The sequence below is a fragment of the Sander lucioperca genome, chromosome 15 (genome assembly GCF_008315115.2).
Source record: "Sander lucioperca isolate FBNREF2018 chromosome 15, SLUC_FBN_1.2, whole genome shotgun sequence".
In the NCBI taxonomy this organism is placed as follows: domain Eukaryota; kingdom Metazoa; phylum Chordata; class Actinopteri; order Perciformes; family Percidae; genus Sander; species Sander lucioperca.
Window position 1 is genome coordinate 22,123,470 of NC_050187.1, and position 12,344 is coordinate 22,135,813.

General features: G+C 39.0%; 1 protein-coding gene across 15 annotated transcripts in view; it reads left to right on the forward strand.

The window, feature by feature from the left end:
- Positions 1-12,344, forward strand: part of LOC116055092 (protocadherin-15-like) — a 245,948-nt gene that overhangs the window by 211,621 nt on the left and 21,983 nt on the right. For all 15 annotated transcript variants that reach the window (XM_035991961.1, XM_035991960.1, XM_035991958.1 and 12 more), the window contains 3 exons: positions 5,355-5,482; positions 10,073-10,288; positions 12,082-12,170. In XM_035991961.1, coding sequence (XP_035847854.1) covers positions 5,355-5,482; positions 10,073-10,288; positions 12,082-12,170 — 433 coding nt within the window. The remainder of the gene's footprint in view (positions 1-5,354; positions 5,483-10,072; positions 10,289-12,081; positions 12,171-12,344) is intronic.

Below are 12,344 nucleotides of genomic sequence, written 5' to 3' on the forward strand. Positions count from 1 at the left end.
GTATGTTCAAAAGTTGTTTTAGTCGTTCAACAGAAGACTCAGATTGGACAGATAGTCAAGCTAGCTGTCTGGATTTACCCTGCAGAGATCTCAGGAGCAGTTAACCAAAGTTCTCATAAATCGGCCGGAGTTTAAAATTCCAACACAAAGAAAGCGAGGTAATGGACAACCGGCCGAAATGAGGGACATCCGGCTGAATTTCTGGTGGCACCGGAGCAATTCCGGAAGTGGAACGACGTGGATATAGACTACTGCTAGACTGATATGACGAGTTGAATATGAACATGTAGAAATATGTAATACATGCATTGACAGATTGGACTCTCATCTCATGGGCGTAAATCTGATCCAACAGTAGGGGGGGGACAATAAACATAACATTTCTGAAGAGCAATTTTTGAAGGGGACACAAATAATACAGCCACAATTATACTTGTAGAGGACATGTGTACACAGAGGAAAGCCTTAATACTATCATTAGTGTAGCATGGAGACTGTACCATTATCCTTCTTTTCAGTGTTTCTCTTGATTCAATGAAAAAGCTGACTAAATTGACCAAAATATTCTTCTTAAAAACCATGTATTTATTTTAAGTTGTTTACAATCAAGCCACAAAAATACCTTAAAACATAATGACTTATTTTGAAAAAGTGTCCCCATATAAAAGAAATACAATACTTTTGTACGCTTGTTAAATTAGCTGATCATAATGTTAATTAGTGAGCCACTAGTAAAGCTCATCTGCTCACCCTGACAGCCACATGAGCCACACTGTCTGCAGCAAACCCACTGATCATCCACTTAACATCATATTGAACAAAACACAACTGTAGATCTTCAATATACAGTCTATGATAATAACCCTAATATCAATTCACACATATAACGTTAAGCTTATCAACGTGGTAACGTTAGTTGTAGTGGGTGCATTTCTATCCAACAAGCTATTAAACAAGCTAGGTAACGTTACATTATATTACTAACATAGCAAACTTTTTGTCATGACTAATTCATTAATTACTCAGCATCATTTCCATTTGAGAAAAGAACGTCATCCGATGTTTAATGTGAATAAAATAGCCTTGAACCGCCTACTTACTACATTCCTGTCACTACCGATGTGACTGTGAGTCTAGTGCAGATCCGATTCCTAAGGTACAGCATGCAGTGGACCAAACCACTGTGAGGCAAAGGAGGGGGAACTCAAAATGTTCCTAAACTTAAAAAGCATTTTTTGGGGTTTGTATTGTTTTACTACTTACACATTTTTTTGTCATGTTTATGTTATTTACAATACACACCATGGTTTTCTAGGGGTGGGACAACCCTTAGATGGGGGGGTCCTGACCCCTCCGACCCCCTGGGATTTACGCCCTTGTCTCATCTGTCAGTCATAGTGACTATTAAAAATAATCTTAAAAATAAAAAATCCCTACCTTCAAAGCAGCATATCATAAATCCTTAAAAATGTTATTTCCAAATATATTGCAAGGGTCTAACGAGCAGAAATAGCCCATTTGTTTTAATTTAGCCAAAACGAGGGTGGGTGACAAAACATTAATCATTGCAAATTCTCAGTTAATGCAATCTGTGTGTTTCCATTCCAAAGGCCTCAGTGTGCTTGAAACAAGCTAGATCGTACAACATGCCGGAGGCGGGGCTAAAAGCCTGCTGTCAAAGCCTCTTTCTGGCTGCATCCCACTGCCTCCCCGGCATCTCTCCAAGAATGCAATGTCTTTTGCGTGTCTTTGTAGTCTGGGCACGATGAGTTGAATATTTTCTTTCCTAAAAGGCATTCATGATGTTGCTAGAGCAAGCGAGAAGTTAAAACTTACCTTTCCTCATACCTGGCCAATTGCTGCGTAAAGTGGGCATGATTGTCAGATTTTCTGTTTCAGAAAGTTACAGAAATTGTCAGACATACACACGGTCACAAAGGAATTTGGAGGCGCTGTTTGATCATCTGAGAAGCACTTTGTTTGAAGCATACTGAGACCTTCAGACTGCACTCTCTTGGATGGCTATGCTTCAGCTGCAACATCATTAGGCTTGTTTGTGGTCAGTTAACTGACAAAAGTCTTGTGAAATGATGGATGAGGTGCTAACAACAAGCTGGGTTCATAGCTCACGCTTGATCCATTTGAGCTACCAATGAATAATCAATGACCTATTCCACCTGCCTCTTAATTTCTAGCACCGTCTGTCTCTCACATACTAATGACGGCAGTTACAAGGACACAATACTCAGGCAAACATACACTGTGATAGGTGTAAAGTAGAAGACTCTAACGAGGGAAAGAGCTTCCCTGACAGAGTGTAGAGAACATTTCTTATCTCAATTTTCTCACTTGTATTACTGTACTGCAGATCAGGACTCCATGACAGGGAATATCTTTCTTCTCTTTATTAAGTTTAAACTATCTGAGCATTACTGGACCGATTTGTCAGATAGATTTCTCTTATTCCTGTTAAGACCACTGCACTGCATATGTACACACATGGCCCATTTGCACACACGCGTACAAACCGGATTTTCATACAGTATGTACATGCACACATGTAAAAATAATAGGGCTGTCAAACAATTACATTTTCTTAATCGCGATTAATCGTTGAATTTCTATAGTTAATCGCGATTAATCGCATGTTTTATCACATGATTAAAATTCTTAACAATGGAAAGCAATTCTTACCAGTGTATCTTGATTGGGAATCAAATGAATGCAAAGAAAATGACTTTATGAACTTTATGATTTTAAGATTTGTATTTGTTTATTATATATTTAATCTAGTCACACATTTGAATCTAGAGTCAATATTAGGGTTGGGTATTGTTTGGTTTGGATACCGGTGCTAAAGCGGTACTTTTAAAACGGTACCGGTGCCTGAACCAATACTTTTTAAGAAAGTTAAGAAAAAAGAAGGGTACTAAACAGTTGGCGACATTAAAGAATGGCCATATCGTCAAAATGAAATGTTTAATAATAATGTAATCACTATAACAATAACTTATTTCACTAGTAAATAGCTGTTGAATGACAAAAACAACCACCAGATGGGAAAAGGGCATTTAACAACAACTTTGAATGCACCACGAGGCTGTAAATTACCAGTTTCATTGAACGCACCATCTGTGTTTTTCCGACAACAGCAGCTGCAGATTGTTACATCCCGGTGTCGGAATCCTCTACAGTGAAATACAGTCACACTTTACACCATTTAACGTTAGCTGTCAGCATTGTAACTGTGTTTAATCCAGCTACTAACTAGCGGTAGGCTAACGTTAGCTGCTGTCGAGTATAGTGTTAACTAGCGTCACGTGCAGCGATATTTCTGTTGCCTGTAACATCTGTTTCAGAGCATCAGAGAGAAGTGCAGGCATATCAGTGGCACCAGAATGAGGCACCGAAATCCGCGTTGCTATTCCTGCAACAGCAGGATGTGTTACAAGGAAGTACAGCAAAATAGTAGCCTGTTAGGCACGACGCAAAGCCGAGTGAAGTGAAAATAAATTAATAAATGGCGGCATTAATACGATTAAAAAAAAATTAACGCATTATGCTCGGCCCTCAATCGCATCGCGATTAACGCACTAATGCTGACAGCCCTAAAAAATAATAATGAACTCTTGCGAACACTCAAGCTTACTCTCCTCTTAATGGGCCGGTTTCTGTCATGCATCTTAGGAGATCAGGGAGGGGGCCTGTATGCATGTGGTTTTATACTGATACTCCAAGGATGGAATATGCACTTTCCACAGAGAGAGGAAAGACAGAGAAACTCTGCCGATCTCTTTTCCATCCCCTGGAGTCCTCCCTCTGTGCCTCACACTCCAGCTTTTGTGCCTTTAATTTGATGCGCTGTGTTTTTGTTTGTCCAATTCCCCTGGTGCATTCTTAGCTTTAATGCCACATGGCTTTCGATTTTTGCATGCCGCCAGACGAAAAATGGTCCTTGACACTGCATATTTTTTACAAAAACTGCAATGTTGTAAGATGTTTTATGCTGTACACATTTATGCTGTTCATTGCATAGGTGTAACTGTGACTGATTAGGGGGACACATTTTTACACTCAGTATATGTGTTTTCCTTTTAAAGGGACAGTATGAATATTTTACGAGCCTCACAAAAAGGGCAATTAACCAGCAAATTCATTATTAATATACCAAATTGTCTGCCTCCTTTCCCCATGTCTTTCTCACAGTTTTTCCTCTAACTCCTCTGCGGCTTGATTATTGGCTGCCCTTCAAAATATTATTTCCAATTAATGTGCAAATTGCTTGCCTGTTAAACTTCCAGAGCCTTTTATTGTTTGTCACAATAAATGATGCGAGGTAGACCTCACTTAAAAATAATGGCTTAGAAGGCAAGATTTCATCATAATTTTTATTATTTCACAGAGCCATATTTTACTTAAATTGTGAGGGTTATCAGTAATTGGTTGGTGAACATAATGCAAACTGGCTCAGTTGTTTTCCTGATCTACTTATCGGGGACAGTGAGAGAGAAGTCATCAACACACTTCAGACTCAGTTTTTCTCGATTACCAATATTCGCTGTAATCAAAATATTAACCTCCTCATTATTGACTCAAAGTTGTCCGCTTCAACAAAATAGCTCCTCACACTGCTTCATTAGAAAGTTAGGAGCATTTTTCACTTTCCAGCATGCAATCACAAATCCCCTTCAAATAGTCATTGCAGTGCAGCTGAGAATTTCTACTGAATAAAGAGGGATTTTCCTAAATTCAATCAGTCCACTTTTGGTCAAAATGAAACCAAGCTTTTCTGTTTACAGTGAATATTCCAATATTTTCCCAAACCACCCATCCTCAGATGATAAAAAAGTATGACTTTATTTAAACTTGGTGACATTTAGCCAGCGGGATCTTATTTGAAAACATACTGTGATGTTTTCAGTGATGATTGACTGGCAACATATTCTGAAAAAATGATTTCAAGCTCTCTTTTGAAGTTATGGACCAGCTGATGACCATGAAAAAATTATATTGACGTGACAATTTTGAGGCTAAATTATGCAAAATTTGATCAACGCCAGTTCGGATGACTTCAGAGATGTGTTTATTCAACAGCTAGTGGCCGTTACAATATAAACTTTCTGGCCTTGTCTGGCCCAATTCTTATTTTGTGAGGGTGCAGCAAACCGTTATTATATGATTGAATAGGTACAGTACATTGAAGTACACAAACTGGAGTTAGTTGTTTTTTGTTTGTCATGAACTGAAGTGTCATTGGTCTTATAATATGCTAGATATACATACTACATCTGTATTTATAAGTGAATGACTTCCACAGGATTTGAATGCATTCTGGTGTCATTTGCTTTTTGCAGCTAACACAGCCAAGGTGTTCATTGAGGTGCTGGATGAGAATGACCACCCTCCCGTCTTCTCCAGGAAGCTCTACATAGGTGGCGTGACGGAAGACAGCAAGATCTTCAGCTCTGTGCTCAAGATAGTGGTAAGAAAACATCAGCTCTGGTCTTCGTTTTGTCGGGTTGTGCCTGATTCTGCTCCCACCTTTTCAACACTTACCCTGCAGCCATGGTGGGAGAATTTATCTGATCTGCTCTCTGCAACACAGTTTCATCTCCTCCCCCTATCGCTTGCTACATCTCTTCCTCAATTTCTCTCTCCTGACTGCCTTCTCCAAAAGCAGGTGGGATCGGAGTGAGCTGAGCGGTGTAATCCCAGTATGTTCACAGAGGCATGGCTGGACATCCTGTCTGTTTATCAGCCTGCTCTGCCAAGGTTTCACTTTGTCAACCTGTATTACTGTATGTCTCTCTTCTGTATGCGTGGGTGAGTGTGTACTTAGGCTTGTGTTTGTGTACAAAATCCTTCATGAACCAGTGTCTTTAATGCCTACCTTGAATGCCAGCACTACAGCTGACACACAGTCATGCATGTATGTGTGAATGTACAATATGTAATGACAACAGATTTGTTGGGATTATTTTTCTAGTTTTTCTTCATAGTGTGTCTCATTTGTAATTGAAGTATGCAGTATTTAAATACTGAAATGTAATTTCCACTAGGGATGGGGCAGACATGTCCTCCTCCCACTTTTAAAATCCCCTCACCTTTATTGTGTCAGGTTGATTTGAATACTAAAGTCTCTGAATTCTCCAACTGTCCAGCCCTTAAAGCCTGTTTCACAAACAATTTACATTGTGATTAACCCAAACATCTCTGCTTTAATGTCAGTGAAAATGCTTTCAGCTTGACTTTGCCACCACAGTAATGGTGGTGGCACTAGAGCGCACAACACATACTGTACATCAGCAGGTGGGTGTTTTTTAGCTTCTTTTTTTTTATATCCAACACAACTTTAGCCTGACCAAGGTTGAGCTGTATCTTTGATGTGATGCTATCAGTGCCCGTAATCAGGACTTCTATTTTGCTGCAATTCAGCTGAAGTAAATTGATGGCTATCTAAACTTTAATATCAGTCTTGTAGGACAGCTAACCTCTAGCTTGAGTATTATGCAACTTAACGATAGAAATCTGCCCAAGTGAAGATATATAAATGGATATAAGGCTGTGTTTATTACTCATCTGTTTGATGCAGTTTAAGCAAACTCTATGTCATTTGCCTATTGGGTTAAAGTTAAATTAGGTTAAATAAGACTTTTAAGCTGTGTAAGAATGCTCAAAAATAATTTTGTAATGTTAGAGTGTGTCACTCATTTGTGGTCACAACACAGCACAGACCAACAATATATTTATAGTGTATTATGGGTTTCACTAACACCTTTTCAAATATGTTCGCAGTGAAAGGAAACTTCATTGGGAGGAACTGTAGCCAGTTTAAAATAAGCTGGCACCTAGGCAGAAACATGGGAGCTATTTTCAGTATAATGGACACTGGAGAATGTTTAAGAACAGAAGAACGTGTAATATCTAGCAGGCAAGTTGAGGAGTACAAAGGTCATGTAGGGAGATTCATAAATGGTATTTCAGACCTTCCGGCAGGTGTGAAATATGTTGCTGTCTAAAAGCAAAAAGATGGTAATACCAGGGGAAGCTGGGGATTATATTTATTTTATTAATGGCCTCAAATAAAACTCTGGGGTTGTTTTTTTTCTGCAGGAAATGAGCTTATCCTTAAAAAAAAAAAAAAAAAAAAAAAAAAACTCATAGGACACAGAAACATTCCTCAAGGACTTGGTAAAGCCATGTGAATCATTCTTTGCTGCATTTGACAAACATGGGGTTAGCGCATGTTAAGAGATGTAGGCATTATGGGAGAGACCTAATCATCTAAACACATTTACACCTGCAGAAAATTTCAAAAAGTTTAGTATTATTTGAACATAAACTCAATAGCTCATTACATCACTACGTTATAAGACAATTATGTATGTATGTATGTATGTATGTATATATATAAAATTTATTTTTTTATTCTAGCTAATTCAGATGGTTGTGAGTTAAGTGTGTGAAGTTGTTGACTTTACTGTCTCATTCATGATCCCATATTGTCATGGGCAACTGGAGAGAGAGAGGAGGGTCATTGCAGCTTTTTGATAAGGAATGCAGAGCAAAATCATCTTTTTTGGAATCATGAATGATGAAGATGATTTGAACATGTCTGATTAACCATGGTCATTGTCCTAGACCTCTTAATATGTAAAAACCCATTTTGTGTAGGCTTATGTTCTGATACCACTGACTAGATCAACATCGACATCAACACTGTGCAGCGGCTTCAACCACTCAACCAGTTCAGAATCCCTTTCCTCTCTTTCCTTTTACTTGGAATAGACACCCAAGTGTAGAATTTTGGGTCAAGTGCTATCTATAATTTCCCCGGAGCTGAGCCTTCTTTGGAGTATGGCTAGAGTGAAGCGTTTGTACTTGACTTCATTAGTAATGAAGCTGAGCACCCCTTTCTCTGGAGCTAATCATGAGTAATATCGTCAACATTTGACATACTGTGACACTAGCTGCTAAAGTCTAATTTAAATGGTTTGGAAAGATTAAGTGGAAAATATTTCATTAACAAGGTAAAAGTGTACTGTTGAGAAAAAAAGGTCTGATTGCGTGATTACTCCCTGCTCCTTGTGACACTAACTTGACCCTGTTTTTATTCATCAGTAAGTAATTGGATTCATGGGTAGCTGTCACTTTTTCCTTGTGCTCTCTTTGACCGTTTTTTTTAAACACAGTGATAAAAGCTTTTTGAACAACTAGCAGATGTCATTAGCTTTCCATTTTTAATGTAAACCATTGAGATCCATATGTTTTCCCCTTGATGTTTTATGCCCACTCCATAGTCCACAACAATGTTTAAAAGGTGTGCCCTACATAAATGATGCTGGTACATATATTTGGTAAATTTACCCAATGAGGATATCTCTCTGCTGATGTATGCAGCCCTTTCATTGGGACCTTGCTCCCCCCTTTCCTATCTCTTCCAATAACTGGAGAAAAAAAAGAGATTGCTCCTATTTATCAGTGTCAATTGCTACAGACAAGAATTCCGAAAATTGATGCCTGTGTGAGCTCAGCAGCCAGTCAGAATGTGTGCCTCCGAGGTTGATGGGAGAATTCTGTGGTTTTGCAACAATGACACAGAGCAATTTGACAGATTATGATCCTCATAAATTATGTTTTTGAGGATTAAATGGTTTTACCCCAATCATTTTCTTGTTTTGATTTAAGAAATGGTATTTCTTTTTTAAAGTCAACTAAAATGTAATAGATTTCCCAAAATTTAAAGCAGCTATAATTTATGTTTTCACAATAGCAATGTATCAAATGACAATGTCTAATAGTGGGACATTACTTAAAGCTCCCCTCTTTCACCTCTTGTTTGAGTTTGCTGTGTTCAACTAATTGTTAATAAAAATAACTGTCTGTCAGTGGTTTCCACTACAGCCAGCTGTAGTAATGGTTGTCCATCAATGGTTTTGACATCATTAGATAACATTACTTAACATCATGGCAACAAATCATGGCACTAAAAACAATGCTGCCCTCAAGAAGAAAAGAAAAAAGTTCTATAACCAGACAGCTCTGATGGTCTGTTGTCTGGAAAATGATTGTGTGATAAATAACAGCAAGAGGGGGAGTCACACAAGAACCCCCTGCAGTGTTTTCTGTTCAGACTTTTAAGCATATTGCTTGTATGGTCCATTTTACTGATCTCACAGCAGCTGTTTCCAATCCTCAAAGGCTATATATACGTCTTTAATTGACATTTATACTACGTCCAAAAAAGCCATTCAAAACAACTTTCATTCTGGCTGCCTTTGGGACATCTTTTGGGTGACGTCTATACAACGTCCAGAAAAAAATGCACACTGGTCCAACAATTATGGCTTTAAAACATTTTTAATTGACGTCTATACACCGTCCAGAAAAGACGTATAAAAAACTTTAATTCTGGCTCCTGTGAGAACGTCTTATAGATGTCTAACAATTACGTCTTTAACACATCTTTAATTAACGTCTATACAATGTCCAAAAAAGACGTATACAAAACTTTCATTTTGGCTTCCCAGAGGAAGTCTTCTGGATGTCCATAAATCACGTCTTTAACACATCTTTTATTGACGTCTATACAACGTCCAGAAAAGACGTATAAAAAACTGTCATTCTGGCTCCCGAGAGGACGTCTTCTGGATGTCCATAAATTGCGTCTTTTAGACGTATTCTAGACGAATTTTTGCTCACTGGGACAGGGGGAGTCACACAAGAACCCCCTGCAGTGTTTTCTGTTCAGACTTTTAAGCATATTGCTTGTATGGCCCATTTCACTGATCTCACAGCAGCTGTTTCCAATCCTCAAAGGCTATATATATGTCCTGTGATATCCCAGATCGGGAAGTGCCCAGAACTGCAATATGCTTGGAACTAAACAGCCACCATCATGGTCAAGAGCTAAAGCAATGATTGGTGGATGCTGGCTCAAGCCGAATTGAAATCTCAAATTAGTCCTTTTCTTTCCATAACACATTGTTTTCGCTTATTCTTATTGATTTGAGTATAACACATCGTTTTTTCCAGTCTAACTTTGTAAGTGGGTGCTACATGTGTGTTGCAGGCCACTGATAAGGACACTGGGAATTACAGTGCGATGGCATACCGCCTGATTATTCCGCCCACACCAGAGGGCCAGGACAGCTTCGTCATCGAGACCTACACGGGTATTATCAAGTCGGCCATTATGTTTCGAAATATGCGCAGGTCCTACTTCAGCTTTGAAGTTATTGCCACAGACAACTATGGAAAAGGTCTCAGCAGCAGGGCAGACGTGGTGGTGAGTATCCAGTATGGTGCCTTGTATAGTATATATGTATGTTTCTCCTGATCAATATACTGTGTACTGGTCCGGTGCACACTGGTGAACAATCTGTGTTAGTCCTTGACTTACATGTTACCTGCACACCAGTGGTATATTGATTGCATGTTGTATGAGAAGAGTCCTTTGAAATATGGAGTTGGTTTGCAATGTCACCTGTCTATAATTTATTGATACTAGAGAGTCTTATCAGAGGGGCATCCCACCCATTGTACACATCAAAGTCAATTTAGTAGTCATTGGGGAGTGCTTCACATCCTGTGAAAAGTGTTGAGTAATGTCTTTTATGGCTCTGGAGGAGCTTTGTCAAGTCGGAGATCAGTTTAGTAAACTTTTGGGATATTTAAAGCAAATGTTTTTTGACATTTGGGGGCAATAGGCTTATTCGCTTTCTGGCTGAGTTAGATGAGAAGGTTAATACTGCTCTCATGTCTGATAGTGGCATCAATCTTTTCATTTAACTCTCCACCAGAAAGCAAAAAAAAGTTCCCAAGATGTCAAATTATTGTTTTATAGAAAGTATGCAATATAAACTGTGTGTTGAGTTTGAAAGACTAGGTAGAGAGCGTCTAACAAAAGACACTTTCAATTTTTATTATGGGAAGTGTGGCTCCAGTGTTTTAGAGCTTGACCCATACGAGCGAGTGAAGGATGAAAGTCAGGATATCTTGGCCTCTGCTGCAATAAATTTGACCATTCTATTTTCTCTCTTTTAAGTCCTGCTAATTTATGGAAGTGCAATATTAAATCACTGATTTTCACTAATAATTCAGTCAGTATATCAAAAGATGCCTGCCATGAAGAACTTTGTTTTCCTTTCTACTAATTTGTTCATTATGAGCCTCAATGATGCTTTTTTTGTTTTTGTTTACTCAGTGCTAAATGTTTTGGTTCCAGTCTATTGCATTATTCACTGTAGGCACAGGACACACAACATAGCTGTTGATCCAATTAGTCTCAATTGCAATGTGTATTCACTTTGTACACATTACATGCATCTGTGAGGTGGCATGTGGGGACATGGTTGTGTGTGTCTGTTGTCTTGGATGCAGTTGTTGTTGCTGTGTGTGTGTGTGTGTGTGTGTGTGTGTGTGTGTGTGTGTGTGTGTGTGTGTGTGTGTGTGTGTGTGTGCGTGCGTGCGTGCCTGTCTGTCTGTCTGTCTGTCTGTCTGTGTGTGTCTGTGTGTGTGTGTCTGTGTGTGTGTGTGCCTTTTGTCTCTGTGTGCATTTCTTTTTTCCAATAATTTCCCCACGCATATGCTGTGATTGGGCTCAGGCAGCTTTGCCCCCAATTCGATGCTTATCTTTCCTGACTGTGGGAAGGCTTCTTTTTCGTTTCAGTGAAATATGCCTGGCTAACAAGCCTCTAACGAGACAGAAGGAGGGTTTGGGACATTGCCTGGATATGAGAGAGCAGCAAGTGCGTAACCATGGTGCTCGTTAATTTTCAAGGGGAAACCTAATTTCACAGGAGCCGCATGAGAGATTTGGCTTCCGAGCACAGAGGCTTTTGCCTATACAGTTAACTGCGGCATCAGAATTAAGTCCTATTTGCCGCATGGAACCAATGCAAGTAGGCAATTAGAAGGTCCTGTTTGGTCCACCAACAGAAGCTCCAACAGAGTCGCCCAAACTCACATTAGGACATATGCAATGTACTGGCTTAATTGCTATTTACCTCTATTTTCTGCTGTCTGTTTTACCTCTTGCTCCATTATTTATCTCTTTCCCTCTACCCTACTCTCACTCAGGTTTCCGTGGTCAACGCATTGGACATGCAAATTGTTGTGTCTACTGTCCCACCTTCTTTAGTGGAAGCGAATAGGGAGCAGCTCATTAGGTAAGAAAGCTTTTGAAACATGAAAGAAACCAAATTACCCTATTTAATGAGAAGAAACCAATACCAGTGTTTGCACAATGCTAGGTGTACATTTTTGTGTTAATTTTAATATAGACAGAAAGTACCTTTCAACAGACCTCATCTCACTCTCGTCCATGCAACATATTATTTTCA